This window comes from Rousettus aegyptiacus, unplaced genomic scaffold (assembly GCF_014176215.1).
Source record: "Rousettus aegyptiacus isolate mRouAeg1 unplaced genomic scaffold, mRouAeg1.p scaffold_m13_p_1, whole genome shotgun sequence".
NCBI classification, from domain to species: domain Eukaryota; kingdom Metazoa; phylum Chordata; class Mammalia; order Chiroptera; family Pteropodidae; genus Rousettus; species Rousettus aegyptiacus.
The window spans coordinates 93,101,984-93,126,351 of NW_023416284.1; the positions used below are offsets into that span (position 1 = coordinate 93,101,984).

Here is a 24,368-nt window from a genome sequence, read left to right on the forward strand (position 1 = left end):
GGAGGCCAGAATCTGAGAAACTCAGTAGACGCTGTGGAGAGTTTCCATAAGCAGTGCCATGCTGCGAGTTAGCAAATGTATGCCTCCTTGGCGGCCCAGTATTACGACTGGGGCACATAGCTTGGCAAGGATTGAGGGCTGGATTTTACCCCAATTCATATCCTTGGCAGGGTCTGACCTGCCTAAGTGGCCCTGATCCATAGGCATCAGATCTTGCAGTTCTTGATTCCAAGGACTCCAAGTGGAGGGAGCACAGGGGATGGGTAGGCATTGCTGAATGCTAGGGCTGGGCCATGAGTAAGGACTTCCAAATTAAGGGGGAGAGCCAAGGCCCCTCACTTGGGCCCTTCACCCGAGCAAGGGGTCCCAGGGTCAAGTCCCCAAAAACAGATTCGGTGGCTGAAATTTTTGTTCTTCCAGATATAGATGAGTGTTCTTTTGATCGAACCTGTGACCACATATGTGTCAACACGCCGGGAAGCTTCCAGTGCCTCTGCCATCATGGCTACCTGCTGTATGGTGTCACTCACTGTGGGGGTAAGCCAGCAAATTTGGCCCCTCAGCCACCCAGCCTCTCACCTCCTCGCCCTTCAACTGAACAAGCCCTGTGGCTACGGGCAATCCCCAGGTACACGTGCCATGTCTGCATCCCTCGTGATGAAATGGGAGGAATTAAGACAACTAGGAATCAGGTATCAGGGAACAGCATCCTGCCTCCAAAGTTTTTATCTCCCATCCCCATCACTGTTCCTTGCCTCCCATCCTTAGCTCCCAACTTACACCCCCACTCACAAGTAGGAGTGGAAGGCTTTAAAAAGCTCATCAGCGTGGCCCCTTCTCAGTCATCCTTTTGACTGTGGACAGAGATAAGTGAAGGGGGTCTGAGGTTTGAGCTCTTCTCAGGCCAGTAATCTTAAACCAAAGGTCCTCACTGTCCACCCCCTGGTTACTTTTCCCCAACCCCCACTGTTTGTCTGTCTCCCAACTCCTTCCTCTAGATGTGGATGAGTGCAGCATCAACCGGGGAGGTTGCCGCTTTGGCTGCATCAACACTCCTGGCAGCTACCAGTGTACCTGCCCAGCAGGCCAGGGCCGGCTGCACTGGAATGGCAAGGATTGCACAGGTGGGCAGCACCCTCTGCTGGCCTTAGATGGCACTGCAGTATAATGAGGGCGGGCAGGGGGAGAGTGGAGCGTGGTTAGCAAGGAGTTCCATGCTGAGGAAAGTGTGAGTAGTAAAGGGTGGAGAAATTAGCCATTTGAATTAGAGATATGAAGCTTCCAGTAAATAATCCCTTCGTTCCTGTCCCTTTGTCAGACTCCATGTACAATTATTCTGCATGTAGCTAATTCTCTTCCTCCAAATTACCCAGTTGAGGAAGAGGGGGAGAGAGGAAGGCCCTCTCTTCCTCAGGCTTTTCTCCCCTTCCTAGAGCCCGTAAAGTGTCAGGGCAGTTCTGGTGCCTCGAAAGCCATGCTCAGCTGCAACCGGTCTGGCAAGAAGGACACCTGTTCCCTCACCTGCCCCTCCCGGGCCCGGTTTTTGCCAGGTACAGAGAAGAGGTTGCTGGAGGGCTGGCGGGGAGGAAAGCTGGCTGCTCAGGTAGCTCCTCTGCTCCCCTTAGAATCGTTCAACTAGTGGGAGTTGTGGGGTCAGGTCAGAGCTGTGACAGCCTCTTTTTCTCAGAGTCTGAAAATGGCTTCACGGTGAGCTGTGGCACCCCCAGCCCCAGAGGCACTCTGGCCAGAGCTGGTCACACTGGAAACAGCACAAACTCCAACCACTGCCATGGTGAGCACCAGCCCAGAGGCCTGTTCCCACCCTACTCTCTTGCTTATTGACCCCTATTCCTCTTCTTCATTAACTACCTTGGCCTTTTTTCTGGATTCCTTTCTTTGCTCTGTAATTCTCCAGCCCTGCTGCCTTGCTCCCTCTGCCCCTAACATCTGATTTCCTTGGCTTTCCTAATCCCTCTCCTCCAGCCAAGCCCTCAGCTTATCACCCAGCTTCTCAACACCCTCCACAGCAACCTTACCCCCATGGGGCCCCCAGGCTGTGCTGAGTTTCTACCATCCCTCTAGAGGCTGCAGTGCTGTCGATTAAACAGCGGGCCTCCTTCAAGATCAAGGACGCCAAATGCCGTTTGCACCTGCGAAACAAAGGCAAAATGGAGGAGGCCAGCAGAATCCTGGGGCCAGGTCTGGACTGGGGACCACACTCCAATGGGCTCTCTGGCCACCAACCCTTCCCATCTCTCAGCTCTTCTGCTTAGCAAGATCTCCAAAAACCCACTGGCACCCTGAACTCTGTAAAGAGCAAGGGCAAAAGCAGTTGTAGGCATAGGTCCAAGGAAGTACTAGGATATTCCTCACACCAACTAATTAGTATACTAGACTAGAAGAGAATCGAGATAGTTGCAGTCAAGAGATCTGGTCAGGCCTGTCTGTCTTGGGGTGGAAAAGTGAGAGCTGGGAGTGAGAACTCTCCCTGTCCCCAGGGGATGCCCTTGGAGTTGACAAGGCCTCTCCCCCAGGTGGTGTCCCCTGCTCTGACTGCCAGGTCACCTTCATCCACCTCAAATGTGACTCCTCTCGGAAGGGCAAGGGCCGGCGGGCCCGGACCCCTCCAGGCAAAGAAGTCACTCGGCTCACCCTGGAACTGGAGGCAGAGGTCAGAGCCGAAGAAATCACAGGTGGGACTGGGGGCACTGTTGGATGGAGGGTGGAAAGGGGAGGGCAGAGGCAGGGAAACAACAGGTCTCGATAGCAAAGGGACGGGTAGAGCCTGTACTAAGGGCAGCCCCTGCCTAATGCCAAACCCAAGAGCCAGTCCCTCTTACCTTAGCTCCTATCTTTGCTCCTTGCCCTCCTGTTCATACTTTCTTTCTCTTCCTTCCATGACCCACACCACTATCCACCACCAGCTGGCTGTGGGCTACCCTGTCTCCGACAGCGGATGGAACGGCGACTGAAAGGGTCCCTGAAGATGCTTAGAAAGTCCATTAACCAGGACCGCTTCCTCCTGCGCCTGGCAGGCCTTGATTATGAGCTGGCCCACAAACCAGGCCCAGTAGCTGGGGAGCGAGCCGAGCTGGTGGAGGCCTGTAGACCTGGGCAGCACCGCACCGGGGCCAAGTGTGGTAAGGGAGCTTGCGGGGGATACAGGGGATCATGGGAGTGGGGAAGGCCCACCTTGGGCCTGACATAGAGCAGGATACTTGACGGCTTCAGTTGCATCTCTTAAATTGTGAGGCAGCCAAGACTCTCCTGTCCATCATCCTCCCCTCCCTGGTCCCAGACTGAAATATAAGACAACAGGTGGGACCACCAACCCTCCTGCACATGACTTTGGTCCCTGATTCTTTCAAGCAGGATCCTGTTTCCAGACAAAATGAATCTCCTTGAATCTGGGGGAGTGGGAAGTCCTAGGCCTGGGTGGTGGGAAATAGTGGGGGGTGGGTGGCTAGCGCGGCCGACTCTCCCTCAGTCAGCTGCCCGCAGGGAACGTATTACCACGGCCAGACGGAGCAGTGTGTGCCATGCCCAGCGGGCACCTTCCAGGAGAGAGAAGGGCAACTCTCCTGCGACCTTTGCCCTGGGAGTGATGCCCACGGGCCTCTTGGAGCCACCAACGTCACCACATGTGCAGGTGCCAGGGGAACAAATAATAGAGTGGGGTAGGGTGGGCACTGGGACGCCCATGGGCATGGGATTTCCCAAGGGCAGGCCCAGGCTCCAGGCCACTCGCCTAGTCAACATCCTGTTTGTGCCTCTGTCCCCTGAGACTGGGTGACCCCAAAGGGATGATCAGGACCATCCCCATCAGAGTTGGGCCCTTGGTTCATTGCAGGTCAGTGCTCACCTGGCCAACACTCTGTAGATGGGTTCAAGCCCTGCCAGCCATGTCCACGTGGCACCTACCAACCTGAAGCAGGACGGACTCTGTGCTTCCCGTGTGGTGGGGGCCTCACCACCAAACATGAGGGGGCCATCTCCTTCCAAGACTGTGACACCAAAGGTGAGTGGGCTACTCACTCCACTAGGGAACTCCCCTACCCAGACTACTTCCCCAAAAACTCTCCAGATCCACAAAGTAGATCCAAGTTTGTTACCCCCCATCTTCCCCTAACCAGGAAAGGTCCAGCTGCCTGACCGACCACACATCCTGTCCATAGGACCCATCCTGACCCTCCGTAAGCCACAAGCCTAGGAATTGGGGAACAAATAGCAGTCCCAGTTACCACTTTGCTTTGGCGAGCCAGTGGCACATTCCCCTCAATACTGCAAATGAGTGTTTCTGTACAGGTCTGGCACTATGCTCAGTCACTGAAAGAAAAGGATTGCCAACCACTCTATCAAGTTTTACCCTGGGCTTAAATTTTGGCTTGACTAGGAAAAGTTGGAACTCTGGAAGTAACTTTGGTGTCTTCAGTCTCCTGATTCTGCAGAATGAATGTGTCCTGCCCATCCCATGCCCCAGAATTCCCACTCGCCCACCATTTAAACTCCTTTCCCCCTTGCCTGCAGTCCAGTGCTCCCCGGGGCACTACTACAACACCAGTATCCATCGCTGTATTCGCTGTGCCATGGGATCCTATCAGCCTGACTTCCGTCAGAACTTCTGCACCCGCTGTCCAGGAAACACAAGCACTGACTTCGATGGCTCTACCAGTGTAGCCCAGTGCAAGAGTAAGTGGCAGACCAGGCTGTGGAAAAGAGGTTAGAGATGGCTGAGAGCAATGGGTCTAGGAAGAAGTGGATTGGAGGAGTAAACTGACAGAGAACAGGGCTGGGGAGTGGATGGGCAGGAAAATCCTACCCTCCATTTCTCCCCAACACACTCAACCTCAAGACCAGTTGCTGGGCGAGGCCCTATAGCACCCCCTCCCTAGAGACAGGTAATGGAGAGGCGAAGACAGGTGAGGTAAGATGAAAAGGTACCAAAAGAGCAGGAAGGAAGGTAGTAGACCCAGAACTTGGAGAATAATGAACTAGGAAGGTGGCTACCTACATGTGTCTGATTTCCACTTCAGAACTCTTCAATTTCCCCGACCCATTTCCCCACTGACTTCCCTTCTCTTTCTTGCTCTGTCCACCGGTGCTTGGCTACAGATCGTCAGTGTGGTGGGGAGCTGGGTGAGTTCACTGGCTATATTGAGTCCCCCAACTACCCAGGCAACTATCCAGCTGGTGTGGAATGCGTCTGGAACATCAACCCCCCACCCAAGCGCAAGATCCTTATCGTGGTACCCGAGATCTTCCTGCCATCTGAGGACGAGTGTGGGGACGTCCTCGTCATGAGAAAGAACTGTGGGTGGCTGCAGAGCTGGGCCGGGGAAGGGTAGTTCAAATCTGGTTGGGAGGGAGAGAGAGAAGACTGGTACAAGAAGTTGGGCAGTGACCAGGGAGGGCCTGGGAGGAAAGACGCTAACAAAAGAAAACAGCAGTGAATGCTACATGTCCAAGGGACAGCAGAGTTAAGAAAGCCAGCACTGGGACTAGAACTCCAGTAGTGTTACATGGGTCACTTTTCTATTCTAGCATGTTTGCCATTCCATTCATTTAAATGGCAAATTTCTTACACTATGTGAGTGCCTGGATGTCAAAGAGGACTTGTGGAACAAGCCCAGGGCAGTGGGAGACAATATGTACATCCTGTGGGGTGAGGCAGGTGCATGCACAGGGGAGAGCCTCTGTTAGCATGGTTCCTTTCCCCAAGCTCTGCTGTGCTCCTGACCTGCTGCTTGCCTTCCCAGCCTCCCCGTCCTCCATTACCACATATGAGACCTGCCAGACCTATGAGCGCCCCATCGCCTTCACAGCCCGCTCCAGGAAGCTCTGGATCAACTTCAAGACAAGCGAGGCCAACAGTGCCCGTGGCTTCCAGATCCCTTATGTTACTTATGATGGTAAGCATTGGCAGGAGAGCCAGGGAGGTGGGTGAGAAAGGGCAGGCTCATGGGCTTTGAGAGGCAGCAAGGGGAGCAGGAAGAATTCCCACCCCCCAAACCCCTCTCCTTGGTTGACTCTGCAGAGGACTATGAGCAGCTGGTAGAAGACATTGTACGAGATGGCCGGCTCTATGCATCTGAAAACCACCAGGAGATTTTAAAGGCAAGTGAATATAAACAGTATGAATGTGTAACATCATGCAGGGAATATGCTAAGTGTTTACATGAATATTCTCATTTGATACACACAACAGCTCTATGAAGTAGCTACTTTCCTCATTCTCAGTATACAGATGAGAAACCTGAGGCACAGAGAATTACAGAACTTGCCCAGTGGTAAAACTGGGATTTGAGCCTAAGCTCATCTGATTGTAGTATCACCCACTCCTTGGGGGAAAAGAAAGATGAGATGAAATGTCTCCTACCTCTTCCATCAAAAAACATAGGGCAAATGAGGTATAGAAAGGTGTTTTTTGCAGAAGTCTCCTCCTCTTACTCCCTCCTCAGGTCCCACAGAAAAGCATATTAGCACAGCATTTCTCAGTTAATTCAGTATAGCCCTCTTTTAAAGGAAAGGAAATGTTCCCAATATTAAAGAATGGATAGACACCTGGGTCTATGAATCTTAGTCTGAGGAAATCTTACTGAAGAAACCATGGTCCTAGGCCTAGTATTATCCTTTATAAATTATTAATGCAAAATTTTTTAAATCTGATTAATGATTTTTATATTATCATCAAAATAAGAGACACGATGACAAAAATCTCCCTGAACTTGCAGACTGCAAAGAATATAATTTCAGCCATGCTTTTCAAACATTTTTTAAAGCACCCAAACTCTTATTATAAATGTGCCGTGGAACTGTTTTGATTAAAGTGGGGATGAAAGGCTGGAAGCCCCACCTCTTATTTTAAAAATCCGCTGATGCAATGGAAAGAACACTAGCCTAGAAGCCAGAAGGTCTGATGTACGATGGATGACCTAGTAGGTTCTCCACATATCATGTTGCTATTTCAGGAGGGTGATCAGAAAGGCCTCTGAGCAGAAGAGACCTGAATGAGGTAAAGGACCATGCATTAGACAATCAAGAGCGGAGTGTAGCAAGCTAAGCAGCATGGGAGCAGTGTGGCATATTCACCTTGAGAAGGCCATTGTGGCTCAGCAGAGTAAGGAAGAGTCGAGGGGGATGAGGATACAGAGGTGACAGATCATGTTCCACTTATGGGCTATGCAAGGCACTCACCTTTACTCAGTGAAAAGAACCAGAGAAGTGTTTTCAATGGAAAAAGACATGATCTAATTAAAAACCAAAAAAGTCATTCTGGCTGTTGTGGGTAGAAGCAGAAGGTAAGTAGAAGCATGGAGACCAATTAGGAGGCTATTGCAATAGTCCAAGTGAGAGATGATGGTGGCTTGGACAGGGTTGTAGCTAGGGAGACACTGAGAAATGGTCAGACCCTGAATTTATTTTAAAGGTAGAATCAAAGGATTTGCTGTGGTTGTGAGTAAAAGAGAGGAGTTAAAGATGATTTCAAGGACTGGGACCTAAGCAATGGCAGGAGGGGGCTGCCTTTGACTGAGTTATAGAATTCTAAAGGAGGAACAGATGGTAGGGTGGGAATCCAGAGTTCACCTCTGGGTATATCTATTAAACATCAAGAGGGACTGATGCTGAGTTGAAGCTGGGTTCCTCTTTCCCACCCTTGATGCTGAGGCTGACATTGCCACCTGCCATCCTCTGCAGGACAAGAAGCTCATCAAGGCCTTCTTTGAGGTACTGGCCCATCCCCAGAACTACTTCAAGTACACAGAGAAGCACAAAGAGATGCTGCCAAAATCCTTCATCAAGCTGCTTCGCTCCAAAGTGTCCAGTTTCCTGAGGCCCTACAAATAAATAGTACCTCTAGGCCCAAGACCCAGGTTTTGAAGACCCCAGACTCCTTAGCCCTCAGAGCCGGCAGCCCTTACCCTCAGACAAGGAATTATCTCCTCTCTTTGGAGAAAAAAAAAAATTTCCTGTACAGACCACAAACTCTTCTTTTCTGTCTCTCTAGCTTCCTTTCTTTGTATCTCTCTGCCTTTCTCTCTCACTCTCTTTCCTTCTCTCCTGTTTTCCCTTTTCCTACATGCTCCCTGGAAAAGCCATTCAGTGCTGGCTCTATTCCCCCAAGGGGTGAAGGAACAGTACCTCCATCCCCTCCCCAACCACACTTTCCATTTTACCAGCCCACATCCCTTAACCCATCAGCTTGGAAGGGTGCCAGAGACCTACCGAAAGAAGTGGGTCTAGTGGGGAATGAGGAGGGAGAAGAGGGCTTCTCCCATTATAGGGTTGTGCCTTGCTAGTCGGGAGCCCAAATGTTCCCTAGCTGTCCCCCCACCAGGTGATTCTAAAAGCCCAGGGTTCTGCCAAAGAAGCCTTTGACTTGGAGGCTTAATACCAGCACTGGTCCTCTGGGACACGTGGTTGGAGCCTTGAACTGCCCACAGAGATAGCTTCCTTGTCTATACAGCTCCTTTCCTTCCCCCACATATGTATGTGCCTGGGGTCCAGTCCATGAGGGCTTACAAAAGGCTCACACCACTGGGCTAGTGGACACCAGTGAATGAGGAAGAGCAGCAGGGATTGCCATGTTGAATGCGCCATTGTTGCTCCCAGAGAAAGAATATCTCTCTGCAGGACAGAAACCAGGTTTTAAAGCATCACCAAGAAAATGGGGGGGGAAAAATGTATCATCTAAACAACTAGAGTACAGAATTGGAAGCCAGCCTCAAACACTAATCCCTTTTCTTACTTGTCTTCCCTGGCCCAGCCATCCCCTCACCCCTACTTGAGTGCTCCCTGGGGGAGCCCATTCCCCTTACTAAGTGTTGTCCTTAAAGAATCTTGGCTGCTGAGTGGAAGCCAACCTGGGCCTTGCCCCAGAATTCTTTCCCTTGTAGCCACAGATGGCTTGTGGGCTCCACCAAAGAGGACTCTGCTCTGTAGCCAGCCCAGAGCCGCCTACCTCTGGTCCCAGGCTGTGGGCAGCAAGAGGAATATGTGTGCACTTGGCAAGACTTCTGCCCACCCTGTCCACAGCTAATAAGTGCAATCGTTTTGAGTCTTTCTATGTTGTCTAGAGGGAAGGGTTTTTGTTTTCTGGTTTTGTTATTTTGTTGTTGTTTTTCTCTATTAGAACAACCCTATTTATAGTTGCCCAAGAGAGAAGAGTATATGTTTGGAATGGAAGAAAAAAAGGTTCTGAAATCTCATGAACCTGGAGTGCTGGAGCATCTGATTTATCTCTACTATCTGTCTCAACTCTCCGACCAGTGGCCATCCAGACCTCTATAGCCTTCAGCTTGGGTAACCCAGGAGTGTGGCTCAGAGGCACCAGATGTGTAGGACCATAATTCTGGGGACTATATGAAGCAGGAAGGAGAGGGACCTGTGTTTGATAAACCAATCCTGCTATCCCTGTGCCTCTCAATGGATTTGGTATGGACCTCATGATTGTAGAGGCCAATGGAATTGGTCAGTGATTCTCCACTCCAAGTAGAGAAAAGCTCCATCTTTTCCCTGTCTTCATCCTGTTTTCCCCTGGTAAACACATGGAAGAGGACCAGAACAAACCCCTTGGGGATGGGCTGACTCAAGGCCCTAAGGCCAGAGAGAAGGCTGAGGGAGCCAAGAATAAGACAGTTACTTAGACCTGAAGTTGTTTGCCTGACCTTGGCCATTCTGCCTACCCCTACCTGTTTGCTGTTCCCTCTCGGAGTTGACTTCAAGCCTAGCTTCCTCACGTACTGTTTTTCAAAAGGAAGAAGAATCAAGTCCATGCCCAAGCCCAGATCCTGCATATACTGCACCCTCAGACTACTGCTGCCTATAAAATTATTTTCTATTTGCTCCTTTTAGTTCCCCTAAAGCTACAGTCTTTTGTAATCAAAGGCTACCAACTGACTCCTAGTGTTTATTTCTAAGTAACTGTTCCAGGTTATTGTTCCCCAAAGAGCCTTAACTCTAAATAAAGTAGTCTGACATCCCCCCAGTGAGTAGCATTCACCAGCCAAAACAGCCTTAGATAGTAGGGAGCCAATGTTGCAGCTAGATCCCCTGATATCCATTAGCCAACACCATGGCCCTTAGGTGTGGAATATTTGGCAGCCTTTGTCTCTCTGGGTCAAAGAGGGCACTTCTATAAAGATCCAAAATGGCTGCTTTCTAGCAGGGAAGTAGTCATTTAATAGAAACATTCATACTTCCCAGGAAATGCCAGGAAAACTGCTTTAATCAACTTTGACCATCCTGATTCTCCACCAGAAGCTAGGATAACTTTCTGATTCCTCTCTACCATTTTGCATTTCTTAGAAAGCTAGTCAGAGTGCTCCTCAATTTATGCCTTCAGGGTCTGGCTTCTCCTTGCTATCTTCCTTTCCTGTCACCCCATGCATACACATAAACACATTTCCTCCAATCATGTGTTCCATTTTCTGGGACCTGCAAATTATTTCCAGAGTATGGAAAGTATAGACCACTAGGCTTCTTTACTGACGTCAAGACAGATCTTGGTGAGCTGGTGAAGACCTGCTAATGTCCACCAAGTTCAATTTAGGTTGTCCAAGAGGGGGGTTAAGAACCCAGGCGAAGCTGCTGCTGAACCTATGGAGGAAACTGACTCTGGAGAAATCAAACTAGGGATTAGGAGGACTGGAGAAGGAGTTAACACTCAGGGACTCTCTAGGCCTTTACAGTTCAGACAGAAAAACAGGATTTTATACCAGTGTGGAGAAGCAGAAAGATGGTATAATGGGAACCCTTCATAAAATCAGCCCGGAGGCCTCTCTGCAAGATGGGTGTTTACAGGACCACAGAACTGTAAGGCTTCATTTACTTTAATATAAAACCTGCCCTGATCTGAGTCTGGGAATGGGAAGCCATTTCTGCAAGGGCTCTGAGCACCAAGTGATGCATATCAGAAAGGCACTTATATCCTTAGCAACATGCAATCACTTTTACTTCTCTGTCTCCCTCTTTCTGTATTATTAGGCCAGGCCCATTTTCTGACCTGAAGGAACTCTCAGAGTCAGGAGAAAACTGACCAGAGTTTGGACTTGAGTTGCCCTGCCCCGGGCCTATAAATCCCAAGAGGTTTGACATTGAGCTGTGACTGTTCTGACTTCCCCAGGATCAAGTTAGTTTGAGATGGTGGAGGTTCAAATTTTTGCTGAAAGTTCAGTAATACAGTCCTGGTCTTTGGCCCTAATGAAACTATTTATACCCAAGAAGTGCTCTCCGTATGCATCTTTGAGGTGACTCTGGAGTAGATAAGGAGGTCCTATCTCAAAATGTCAGAAAACATTCTAGAGCATTCAAACTTTTGTACTTGCTGCTTAACCTCAATGTAAGAGGGTCAAACTAGAGGGAGGGAGACAAAGCATAACTGACCATAAGCAGAAAATAATGTTATCCTGCTTGGCTTGTTTCTTAAGCATAGTAAGAAAAAAGCGGAAGCAAATAACACAAGGATATCTTTAAATTTGACCTCAGTAGTAGCACACCCTGTCTTTGGGCTATTATTTGGACTAGGAACCCTTTAGGAAATTATATGATTAGAGGGAATATAATCCCAGTTCTGTTATCAGCTTATCTAGCCACACAGACTATAGCAATATGGACAAAAAGAAAACTTAATTCTTCTTTATGAGTTGAACTGAAGTTTCAGAGAATAATCATTATTATGTGGGAAGCTTGCTTTTTCATGAAGAAGACATCTCAAAATATTGTATTTATATCTGCCTTCCACTGCTGCCAATATAGTAAGCATCTCTTACACAATCGATAATAAACAGTAAATGATGCGGTTCATAGAATATTTTGCACTTCGGGGAAAAATGTATCTGAACTTGTAAAAAGAAATGTTTGGGTTTTGTATTGTCTTATTATTATTATTGTTATTGTTATTATTATTAAAATACTAATGAAACACCTCAGCCTGGCATTTTTTCCTCTGTCTCAACAGCTTATCCCAGAGCTAGAAAAAGTTTTGAGGAGACCAAGTGTCTTCTGGCTTCTACACAGGACTTAACCCAAAATTTTCATTTATCCATCTTATTCCTAATGGTTATAGAATTTGAAAAGGATTGTTTCTTTTGTCTATTTTTAAAATCAGTATCAAGAATTAAACCCTGAGGGGGAACTAAGGGGTAGGGGAAATTTAGGATATTGTTCTTTCTTACCACAGTACAGTTCCCAAAATCTAGCCAGGCCACAAGTGGATCAGAAACCTCCCTAGTCTAGCAAAGTACTAGACCCAAACAAGGTTGTTCTTTTTATGCAGTACATTCTTAGCCATCAAACAGAATTCTGAAATACAAATCATTCAACCACTACCACCATCACTATTACAGAGCACGGGAACATAATTCCCAATCTCTTATAAATGAACGGTCCCAATTTCTAGGCTCAGAGATGATAGATAAATCTCGTTGCAATTATATAATTATCTGACATGAAATATTATTGGATTTTATATCTACATGACATAGCCATTTAAAAAGAACATAGCCATTTTTGATCCACCTGATCAAAAATACGGTAGGCTGGCCTACCAGAATCCTGAACTTCCCCCTTTAATATGTGCATTCATTCCACAATTACTGAGCTCTTGCTACATGCCAGTCATGGTGCATCAGGCTATCACAGCTTGATAACAATAGCCATGCTCATGATCCATATACGATTCTAATTACAACTGATCTTTCCACATAGATTTCCCTAAAGGAGAGAGAATACAGTCTACGTGGTGGCTATGAGTATAAATTAATTCACTGGCATTTTATACATTACCTTCCTGTGAGTTTGATTTAGTGAGACAAAACATGAACACCTTTGTGTGGACTAACAAAAATCACATTTCTAGAACTACAAAGCTGAGGCCCACATCAAGGACCATTTTGATTACACCAACTTGGGGCTATCCTCTGATCTTTCTTACCTTTCCTATATTCCAAAAACCCTAAGTCTTCCTCCTTCTTCCTAAGATACTTGCAATGATGTCCCAGAATAATGTATAGTCAGAGCCAGTGTAGTATGAGTCTGACTATATCAAGTGGTCTTTAAAATGGGGTACATAAAAACTTTCCAAGGAATTATTTTCCAGGGTACGTTGAGGCTTTTCAAGGGGTACCTAGGAAAGGATATCAATCTGAGGAGAATTTTAAGGGAATAAATCTTTGGATCCTCAACTTCCATAAGAAATCTTCCCTAAAACTAATCTGTTGGAGAGCCAGCTCTCATATTCATGCACACTCTCCATTCTACCTTCTCTTTCACCATAGTCCTGGACCTACACAGAATCTTAAAGCATTGCCAGGGTGTAAAAACTTGGGGAGTAGGAGGAAGGAGTTTTTTTTCCCCTTCATATCAGAATATTCCCATTATAATGAGTCCTCTTATGTATTTCATCTCATAAAATGTTTACTATCTTCTAACTCCTTCTAGCAAAAAATGAAATTCTTTGTTAGCTGCTCAACTCATTATCTCCTAGCAAATATACCTTTAATTTTTATTAAATAAAGTTCGATCATAAAGTCTAACAATTAGTTATTTCTGATTTTTATACATGATTGTTATTTCATTGTTCCCAAAAGGCAGACATCATAGTTCCACACAAGCACATACCCACATCTGCCTTCTATCCTACTTATCACTTAATAATAAATTAACTAATGGATTTAGCTGTATATTATATGGCATAATTCCAAGTTATATGAGAAACAGTACTATCTTGTTTTTATAATTTTTATATTAATATTAAATCTATATAATTTTGAATGTGACTGATGTTTAGTAATTTATTTTATAAGCTAGTTAATTATTTCCCAGTGATTTTTAAATCATAATATTTAAAATGAATATTAATATATTTACTTGAATTGAATAAAATCAAAATTTTTCGCAACAAATAAGTCTGATTACCATATAGGCTAGTGGTTTGAAATGAAGACTGGCTTTGCTAATTCCACAAATGTCAGGTGTTTTCCATATTGAAGTATATCTGCACGTCATTATTTCAACAAAAATGTCCTGAAAACATATAATGATATGATAAAAAGAATTCCATCGAAAAATAGTGTTGGCAAAAGAGTATAAAAATCAGTATCTGGTTTAACAAGGTAATGAGTGAAAAGGTAGCAAACGATCATTCTTATAGGACTATAACTGAGACTCTAATGAACAGGTAATAAATCTTTTGCAAGTCCAGTGGTTTCCAATCCTCTGCATTTAATAAGATCAAAGGAGGCCTTTATTTTATAACACTTGATAATAGTATTTGGTAATAGGATACTTTGTGATTGCTGGCATATAATTTATAAGTAGTTCAAAGACTTGAGGAATATTGTAATTAATCTCTTCCTTTTCCAATTCCTATGTGAATAAGGTTTCTCAGCACTTATGTCTATAAAAATAAAAAACAGGGAGAGAATTGATGTTGCACCTTATCTCCTTCTGCCATTAGGTAATACTCATCCATGAATAACTGAACTAATTGAGGAGAAACATATTTCTCGTTAAGAGATATATCCAATAAAAATTTTATTTTTAGGTCTCACAAATTATAAAAATGTATAATACATTTATGTTAATAAATTGCATACTGGTAATAACTAATAACAATTGAATTCATAAGAATCATTAACAATTAAAGCCTATGGTCACAGGCAATAAACTTAAACTTACACTCATTTTTGTTGTAAAGTGTGACAGTGATCAATAAAAGACTTTAAAAGCATACAAATATACTAATCATGATAAAGTTCTGTAGGGGAATTGAATGGAATTGGAGTTCAAGAAGAAAGGGAACTCTATAAAATTTCTGTTAAAGAAGAGTTTGTTTATATATTTTTAAATGGATGATGGTGGGCATAGAATATTTGGAGTATTTGGATACTGGATACATTTAAAAATGGTGTAATAGTCTTAGTTTAAAATGTCAAAATTTATATAAGTCAGAAGTTATATCTTCTACTAGTATTTTAAATTTATGGAAAATTTAGATATCAACGTAAAAATGAACAAGGGGGTAATCCGTTCTTTAAAATTATTTTATGGCGTCCATTTTTTAAAAAGCCTCACAACCACTAGCCTATATGGTATTTTTGCAGGAGTGGAGTTCAAAGACAGAACAGAAGCTGCTAAAAATGATCTTCAATCCTCCACTCCAGAGTATTTTCCTCACCAGTTCGAAGTACCTTAAATTACCCACCATCAGAATCTTATTACTTCAAATTCAGACATAACTGAGTTAACTGTGCAATGGAAGAGGTGATCAGCCAATCAGATTGGGATCTGCGAGGAAAGTGAGAAAGGGACAGATGTATTTTTTATTATGGAATAAAGAGGTAGGGGGACAAACTAGAACAATCTGAATTCTATTCCTTGCTCCATTTCTAACCATTTGATAATACAGGACAAACTACTTATTCTCACTCTATGTAAAATAACTTGTCAAATTCCTGCCAAAATGGAACAGAAAGAGGGCACCATCGTGGTCGGGCCGTTTATTTCTACAAGAAATATATAAAGAATTAATTATTAACCACAAGAATGGGCCATCAATTGTCAGTCACTGCCCACTGAAACTGAGAACCTGATGAGAACTCTGGCCTCTGTGCTGCCTGTGGAAATGTTGTACCCAAAGATTGGGAAGAGGGCATGTCTAAAATGGAAGGGGGCAGCTTTCTGGTCAAGTTCTTCAGATAAGAGTAACAGGATGTCAGGGCGCCCAGAAGCATGTTTGACTACCGTAGAAAAGGGAACAAAAGCAACAAGTTAGTCTAAAAGGTTAGAGAAGGAGGTTTCTCACCTCATTCCTCCAGGCACCCAATTCCTCATCTAAGAGGCAACCGTTACCAATTCCTTACCTAACACCTCTCCTTATTTACTTATTCTTAATTTATACCAAAAGCTCATTCCTTTTTAATTTTTCCTTAGGTTTCTGAGAATACCCCAATCGCAGCCTCTCCCTCCTGGGAAAGAGGAAATAGTAAAAGGGCTTGGTTTTATTCACCCCAAGCTAGCCTACAAGGGGAGTAGCTGGTTTTAAGGCTAGGGGTGGGTCTGACAGGGGAATGAGAGTGAGAACCCAAAAGGACCATCAAGGCGCCCTACTAAAGAGGCAAGTGTCTCATGGCTCCTCAATGCTATCCTTTACAATAAGGAGCTAATAATACCTGCAATTGCTTCCTTCAGGGGGTTGGCTCGAAGGTCGTAGGCTGTGCCTGCGAACTGCGTATAGTAAAGCGCTTCGGGACCGTAAGGCGCAGGTGGAAGCCTGGGGCTCTGAGGTGAGGGTCTGTAATCCCCGTGCGACCAATGGGACCCAAGGGAACGGCTGGCTTCCCTCACAGCCTGCCCTTCCTGCCCTCCTCGGCTCCTGAAGCGCATCTCCTAGCCCGCAGGCCGCCAACGGGGCGGCACGGAGCCCTCAGGGCCTTGGGCTTCTTCCTGCTACTACCTCAGGTAGACTAAGCCCCTCTGCGAGACAGGTGGCAGCTCCTCATTGCTAGGGAGGCTACTGAACTGCCGAGGCGGCCCAGGTCCTGGCCGGGGCGTAGTGACGTCATCACGCCCTCCCCGGGCGCTCGGCCTCGCGGGCCGTGCGTCACCCCGGCCAGGGGGCGGGGCTGCGAAGGGCACCGTTCAGAGCCTGGCCGCCAGGGCTCCAGGAGCCCGGGAACCAGGATAAATAGGATCGGAGCCGCGGCGACTGGGGGAGTGCGGGGTGGAGCGTGCCCTGTATTTTCTATACGGGTTCCGGGGCCCAGTAGACGCGCGCCGAGAAGAGAGGACAGTGCGGCAGCCCTGGAACCTGGATATCGCGCGAGGCAAGCTGCGCGCGGGCGGGAGGGCTATGGCGCAGGCGGGTTGCGGGGCCGGCGCTGGTGGCAAGGCCCGGTGCATGGCGGTCTGTCGGCGGAGTCGCCCTCGGGGGCTGTCAGGTTGGTGGCTGCGGGAATAGTGGGTCCACCGTGCCCAGGTGGGAGGCCGGGCGGGCGCAGGGCCCCGGGAAGGTCCCGAGCCCGGCGTGCCCACCACCCTCCTCTGGTCCTAGCCCGGCGACCGGACGCCTCGACGGCGGCCTGACCCCTCCCCCACTCCCGTCCCGGCCCCCATCCCTCCCCTTCATTCCCTGCGACTCCTCCCCCATGACTCCCAAACCCCACCCCGTGACTGCGCCCGCCTCCGTCCCTGTAACCCCACACCCCACGAACTGACCCTAAGACCTCACCAGGTAACCCTCAATTCTTAATCATTGACTCTTGACAACTCAGGAACTTCCCCAACACTGCCCAGGGACCCACCTACCCAGTGGCTCCCTCAGTTCTAATTCACTGATTCACGACCTGAGATCCCCATACCCCTCCTTGATGACCCCCATACCCCTCCTTGCTGACCCCCAAACCTTTTCAGTGACCCCACTGGTCCGGTAACCCCTCCAGTTCCACCCTGTATTCCCCCACAAACTTGACGACTCTCCTCAAACCTTTCCTGGTAACTCCTAAGCCCTACTCCAATAGTGTTCCACCCAGTCATCTTCTACATAACCCTCGATATCCGAGTCTTTTCTTTGCCTCGTAACCTCATGATTCTCATTCCACGTACCCCTTTCATCTTCAGGTCACCCCCACTGACATCCTTCTCTGCACCCCCAGTCTCCCAATGTCAAACAGCACATGACTTAAAAGTGCCCTAGCACCATGCTGGTGCCTATAAAGTAGTATTAGTTGGAGGCATCAAAGAATTCTGGATTGAGTGTGTGGTCCCAGACTCAAGTCCCCAGCTCTCCCATCTTTGTGCTTTGGGAACCTGGGAGAAGGCCCTCCCTCACTCTGGACCTGTTTCTCATCTGTTTGGTTATAAGATTGATTAAAGGATCTCAAATTTTACTTCCAGCTCTGAAATTCTGCAGTTCTCAGTCAAGAATATATTTGCAATCATTTTTGTGCCCCTCTTGTAACCTCACTCCAGGATCTACTTGTTTCATGAACCTTATTTCCTTACTCCCCATGCCCCCCTTGCACTCTTGATATCCCAGGCCCATTTTTTTTTTTTTATCGGACCAAATCCGTTAACATATTTGCCAAGCAGGATAGCCGAGTGCTTCCACTTTAGTCATTGACATGATAAGAGACCTGGGTTCTAGTGTAGCTCACTTTTCATTCAGCTCTGCCACCTCAGGAGGCATACCGTTAGCTTTTCTGAACCTTCTGTCTCCACCTCTACTAATAGTAGTGCCTGAGATAATGTGTGCAAAGACTTGGCAATTTGCCAAGCCCTTAGGTATAAACTGAGATGTTCCTATGTGTCTTAACTTTGTGTTAGGTGCTGAGGATTCAACAGACAATGAACACAGGACCTATGCCTTGTATTCTCTCTTCCACTCAGCTTAGGATCCCCATCTTCTTGTCTCTGATGTGGTCTCCTCACTTCTCTGGTTCTTTACCCTTATATCTCATTAATAATGATTGGCACTTCACTGCTGAGCACCTACTGTGTGCCAAGCTTTGTAAGTATAAATTAAGTTTATCTTTCAACAACCTCAAGAGATGGTTATTATTATATCCACCACTATTTCCCATTTTAGTTTGTTTTAGCTTTGTTTGGTTTGGTTTCAAATAAATGAAGAACCTAAAACTCACACAGATAAGTAGCATACCTGGGATTTCAACCCAGTCTTCAAAACCCACTTGTATCATTGCTTCTCTTGCCCCCATACCTACCTAGTTTTCCAGTTAACAGCCCCTTGTTTCTTATTTTCTAATAATTCCTGAGCCCAACACCAACTCATTCCACAACCCCGAAGGTTTCAGTTACCCTTTGCCCCATGGTTTGGTGACTTCCTCAACCCATTGTTCATGACTTTTGACCCCACATTCCCTGATACCTTAATACCTTTCTTCATCTTTTGTCTAGATATCATCTCATGTTATGAGTCCTTGGAGCTCCCAGCTCTCACTCCATTATCTCACCCTAAAGCGACACCCATCACACTGGCACTTTACCCCTCTCATCCTGTTAAGTCCCTTACCCCCAGGAATTCATAAACTCTAAAACCCTCTAGCACTGTAGTCTTTCCTTATATGATCTCTTCCTATTTTCAATCCCTTCTCAGTGTTCTAGCTGCCCCCCTTCTACCATCCTCAGCCACATCCTTTTACCTGAAATCTTCATTTAATTAGCCCTTCGTCTAGTGACCTCATTCACCCATCTTCAGTAAAATGAGCCCCTTCTTTCCCAGCATGAACCTATGCATCATAACCTATATACCCTTCCATTCTAACAGCCTCTTATTTGCACCCTACCCGATATCCTGTGAGATCCTGCCTCTAAGATTCCTGGATCTCACAGCATTTTCCTCATTTTCATCAGTTATGTCCTTTTCAAACCAGAATCGTCTTTCACCTTTTCCCTCTCCATGAGTCCCTGTCCCTTCTCATAATACCATTTTGCTTCCTCTTATTTTTCTCCCAACAGTCCTCACCTTACTAATCTTGATAACATTGAATATAATGTAAACCTCCCTCCCATCTAACTCTGCCCTTCTTCCACTGTTCTGTGCATCTAACTCCAGAGCCACACGAACAACCCTGCCACTCAGCTCTCCTTTCTTCACACACAGCCAAACCTCATTGGCCTCTTTGGTTTGTCCACAGACCTACATTTTTCTCTGGGAACTTCTGATAATCACCAAGAATGTACTCCTTTAGGTAGCAAGGAGAGAGACCTTGGAAATTCTTCTGAATCAATCTAGCTTTGTCTCCTTGACTCACTCCTAGGATCCTATCCTGTTTATGAAACTGCTTTCTGTATATGCCCTCTGGGTAGAATGCTTTGAGTGTCAGCTTGTGCCTGCATTGAATTAGCCCCATTGTTTTCCAAGCCCTGGGAGGACTTTCCTATCCACGCCCACCAGAAGATTGGATGATGAGTAGCAAAATGTGACATTAAAGATTCACATCGAAAAGTCTATTCTGTGGGTCACCAAATTCCCAAGTCTCCTATAATAATGTACTCATTGACTCTACAGCAATAAATACAGCAGAGGGCAAAACTAGAGTTAAGCAAGGGGTAAGTCCTGGGGTCTACAATTTCTGCGGGTTAATTTTTTAAAAGCTGCTTTTCCCTTAGGCTTGTTTAATCTTAGGGCACAGAACATATTCAGCTTTGTATCTTAGTTATTTGTGTACTCTTCTCACCCACCCCCACCATGATTTCCTTGAGAACAGAGGCTGGGTTTTCTTTGCCTTCTGTCATCTTAATCTTGTCCTTCATATTTAGCAAGTAGTAAATACTGGATTGAATGAACTCATTAAGAAATTTTGCATCAGTACAGACAAGTGAAAACAGCTCACATCCACATTTGTTTTGTAGCCACAACTGTCCCCTTCCCCAAATCCCTCCAAATGTGACCATAGGCAAGTCCCTTGATTTTAACAATCTGGAATTTAGACACTTCTTTTTTTAGTCATTGCTCTAGTGAGGAAATGATGTAAATGCTTGTTTTTACTGTATTTCTAGTAAGACTAGAGAGTTTGGTCGACATAGTTGCTAAAATACCATGGTTACAAGGCCAGAGTCTGTCATGTATATACCAGTTCTCAAGAAAACAACTAGATGTAATATTTAGTGGGAGTTGCCCAGACAAAATAGGGGAAGCCAGATTGGCAAAATGGTAATTGTTGAAGTTGGGTAATGGGTTCATGGGGTTTGTTATACTATTCTTTCTACTTTTGTGTATATTTGAAATCCATAATCAAAGTTTTTTTTGTTTTGTTTTTAAGGACAGCTAGATGGACAAATGAGAGTTTAGCATAGTTCCTTGGAAAACATCTCAGAGTAAATGAGCTACTATTACTAATTCAGTACTATTATCTAGGTTAGTGGTATATTTAGTCCTAACCTATCTTTGACCTCTTTTGTTTGTGAGATAACAGGATGCTAAATACAAAAATTAGCACCCTGCAGAATTCTGTGCCTGGTGGCCTAGGAATTGTAGGGTCCTGGCAATAAGCACCTATGGTTCTGTCCTTCCCTTCTTCCCAGCCCAGCTGTGGTTTCTGGTGGTAAAGGGCTGCACTGGACCTGAGAAGAAGGCGAGGCAGTGGTAGAGGTAAGGAAGAGACCAGAATTCTACTAAGGTCTTCTCTCTTCTGGCCTAAAGCCTATATAGATTCCTGGGCGGTCCTAAAGGTATGGATCTTCATTCATTCACTCATGCATTCCACAGATGTCTGGTGAATATCTGGTAAAGGCCAGGATTTTTCTCATACCTAAAGGTAGAGCGATGAACAAAACAAAGTTCCAGGATTTAAGAGGCATACAATAAACTAATAAACAAGGAAATAGATATTGAGAAAATTAAGCAGAGAGGGGAAATAGAGAGTACTAGGAGTCAGGGTATTAAATTTTAAGTAGAGTGGTCAAGGAAGCTCTCACTGAAAAGATAACATTTGAGCAAAGACCTGAATAAAGGGGTGAGCTGAATACATATGTGGTGGACGTGTATTCCAAACAGCAGGAACAGCAAGTGCAAAGGTTCTAAGGCAGGAGCATGAGAAACATGAGGATGCAAGCCAGTATGGCTGGAGCAGGGTGAGAGAGGGGAAACACAGCAAGAGATGTGAGAATGGGAATGGATTAGTGGCAGATCGTGTTGGGCCTGGATTTTGTTATGAGAGGAGGGCTATTGGAAGGTTCTAGGCAAATAAATAACATGAGCTGACATAAAGGATCATTCTGGCTATTATGTTGAGGATGAGCTATAATGGCCAAGAGTAGAAGAAGGGGAAACTGATTAAGAGGCTACTATAATAGTCCGGGCAAAAGAAATTGGTGGCTTGGACTCAAAGTAAATTAGTGGAAGAGTGAGAAGTGATTGGATTCTGGGTCTATTTTGAAAGAGAAGCCAACAGGATTTGCTGATGGATTGGATGTGGCATGTGAGAAAAATAGAGAAGTCAAGGATGGTTCTCTCATTTTTGGCCTGAGCAACTAAGTGATAGAGTTCCTGTTTACTAAAATCAGGGAACCTAGAAGAGGGTCAGGTTGTGAGAAGGGGAGATAAGAAATTTACTTTCGAATATGTAAAGTTTGAGATACTTTTTGGACATGGCTATATTGAGTAAGCAGCTGGATTTACAGGTCTGTTAGACATCAGTAAATTTCTGTTCTGGGAACTGAAAGAACACTGTAACTATTACTGGGCAAAAGACAAAGGACTATAGTGGACAAAGCAGTGGCAGTTCAGGTGTGAGGCCTGGCTCTGCTACCACGTAGCTCTGTGATCCTTTGAGACTTCTCTGGCAGCTCTGGCCTCTGATCTTTATCTACAAAATGACTGCTTTAGAAATGAGCTGTCTTCTCAGCCCCTCCTATTGTGAGAGTTGACGAATTAATGCTAAAGAAGATAATATATCTGTATATCTGAGAGCATTTTGGAAACAGCTGAGCTATATATGAAGTAGTGGCATTGGTGGTAAGATTCCTTCCTTCTTTCCTTTGCTAAAGTATTACACAGTGAGTGCCTGCCATGTACTGGGCACTAGGCTGGACGTACAGGATTCAGTGACAGAGACAAGATGCATCAGTACCTTTGTGGAATACTACCGACAAGGCACCTGGTGTAGCTTTACTGCTAAGTATAGAGGGAACAATGTTTTGGTCTGATGTGACTTTAACAAGGGAAACCTTGTTCTTGGCCTGGGTCTGGGAGAAAACAGTTAACGTAGATGTCAGAGATGAGGTAAGGTGATATTCCAGGTAAGGCAAAAGTAGTCATCCTAGCTGGGGCTGGAGGAAGAGTTGGGTGGTGGGACTCAGTTCCTTCCCTTCTTCATTCTTTCACTAACATTTAGTCCTCTTTTTTTTTCTCCCTCTGCCAGGAACTTCTCTTAAGGAACTCATAGTTCTATAGTTGATGAAAGGTTTCAAATCCAGTGTCATGAGTTTCAGTAGATTTAGTTCACAATAAATGGAGCTGGTTTAGGATTCAAATTTGAGTTAAAGAACTCATTTAGCTATGCGACCTAATAGTATTATTCATTTAGTATCTGTGGGCATTCTTCGTTAGGTGATAATTAAGCTGAAATGCATGCTGTCCAGGAACTTAAACTATAAACAGTATAACAGAAAGTAGAGTGTGTTATTTTCCCCCCAAAAGAGTCAAGTTTAAGGAGAACATTTATTGTGGCAGAGTGATCCTCTCACTGCATCTGAAAGCACAATCACTCCGCCATGTTTGTCCTTGTGTCATTGAGATGTCAGTGTTTATACTGTAAGGAGACTCTGACTAGCTAAACAAGAGTTACATACAAATCCAAGTGCAGCCGAAGCCATTGTCTTTAACAGGTGATCTTAAGCTGTTGACAAAACCTCAGATGCCTCTTGCCCTGGCCTCTATCATTAAAGATATAAAAATGTGAGTGTCCGTGTGAGGATCTCACAAATACTGTGCTCCTTCGTTCGGCTGGTGGAAGTGCAGGGCATACTCAGGCACCTCACTTATAGTTCAGAATTAGAAAGATCCACAATGTTGGATGCAATATTCAAAGACTCACAAATTAGGATGCTTTTTCTAGTGCCTTCGGGTTAACACTCCCCTCAAGCTTTCCCTCAGTAAATGATTCATCTCTGTGAAGCCCAGATATAACTTTTTAGCTTGGTACTGTTTCTCACTGTGTAGCTCTTCATGTGTTGGAAATCCTTGCTGCTTTAGGATAGTTGATAAAGCATGAGACCCATGCAGTTAAAATAAGAACCAAGGAACTGGGGGCTCCTTGAGATTGTAAAACTGACCTGAGACTCAGATATGGACTGTCTGGCAGGGGTACCTGAAACAAGAGCTCTTCTCATACTCTTAACCTAGGAAGTACTGTCCCAAGCCCATAGAAACAGGTGGAAAGGCAGCCCCTGCTTAGCTACCACTCCAGCTGGACCCACCCTCCTGACCTGGGTTGGGGACACACATGTTGAAGCCAGCATGTCCTCAAGTTTTCATATAGATTTGCTGTTGCCTCATACTCAGCTTGATCAGCTTTCCATATGATACTTCAGAATGGCATCCATAAATTGTGAAGCTAAGTTTCCAGATATGATTTTGCTACAAACCTGTGACATCATGGAATCTATCCTATGAGCACTGGAATAGCTATGTTTCACGAGTAGAGAATCAGATTTTCCTGTAGCCAACAAAAGGAGTGCAGAGCATATTTTAGACTGTTTTTTTTTTTTTGATTCATTTTTTTTTTTTTTTTATTTTACACGGGTAATGCATTCATGAGGCTAAGGGTTTTTCTTAAGTATAAAAGATAAACAGTGAAAAGTCACCCTGTCCTCTCTTTGTCCTAGTCTCAGTTCTCTTTCCCCAGGCA

General features: G+C 45.4%; 2 protein-coding genes across 10 annotated transcripts in view; both read left to right on the plus strand.

Annotated features, from left to right (window-relative positions):
• Nucleotides 1-11,927, plus strand: part of SCUBE3 (signal peptide, CUB domain and EGF like domain containing 3) — a 37,168-nt gene extending 25,241 nt beyond the window's left edge. For 4 of the 5 annotated variants that reach the window (XM_016146918.2, XM_016146917.2, XM_016146919.2 and 1 more), the window contains 14 exons: nt 421-537; nt 999-1,124; nt 1,434-1,550; nt 1,688-1,792; nt 2,083-2,199; nt 2,535-2,693; nt 2,925-3,140; nt 3,488-3,649; nt 3,851-4,018; nt 4,528-4,689; nt 5,113-5,310; nt 5,757-5,909; nt 6,035-6,114; nt 7,696-11,927. In XM_016146918.2, coding sequence (XP_016002404.1) covers nt 421-537; nt 999-1,124; nt 1,434-1,550; nt 1,688-1,792; nt 2,083-2,199; nt 2,535-2,693; nt 2,925-3,140; nt 3,488-3,649; nt 3,851-4,018; nt 4,528-4,689; nt 5,113-5,310; nt 5,757-5,909; nt 6,035-6,114; nt 7,696-7,845 — 2,030 coding nt within the window. In that variant the 3' untranslated portion in view covers nt 7,846-11,927. The remainder of the gene's footprint in view (nt 1-420; nt 538-998; nt 1,125-1,433; nt 1,551-1,687; nt 1,793-2,082; nt 2,200-2,534; nt 2,694-2,924; nt 3,141-3,487; nt 3,650-3,850; nt 4,019-4,527; nt 4,690-5,112; nt 5,311-5,756; nt 5,910-6,034; nt 6,115-7,695) is intronic. The other variant, XM_016146921.2, reaches the window with a different exon arrangement.
• A 4,669-nt stretch (nt 11,928-16,596) lies between these two features.
• ZNF76 (zinc finger protein 76) overlaps nt 16,597-24,368 on the plus strand; it is a 32,000-nt gene continuing 24,228 nt past the window's right edge. For 3 of the 5 annotated variants that reach the window (XM_016146910.2, XM_016146914.2, XM_016146915.2), the window contains exon 1: nt 16,816-16,937. The gene's annotated coding sequence lies outside the window, so the exon portion shown is untranslated. Of the gene's footprint in view, nt 16,938-21,042; nt 21,110-24,368 lie in introns of all 5 variants that reach the window. The other 2 variants (XM_016146913.2, XM_016146911.2) reach the window with 2 other exon arrangements.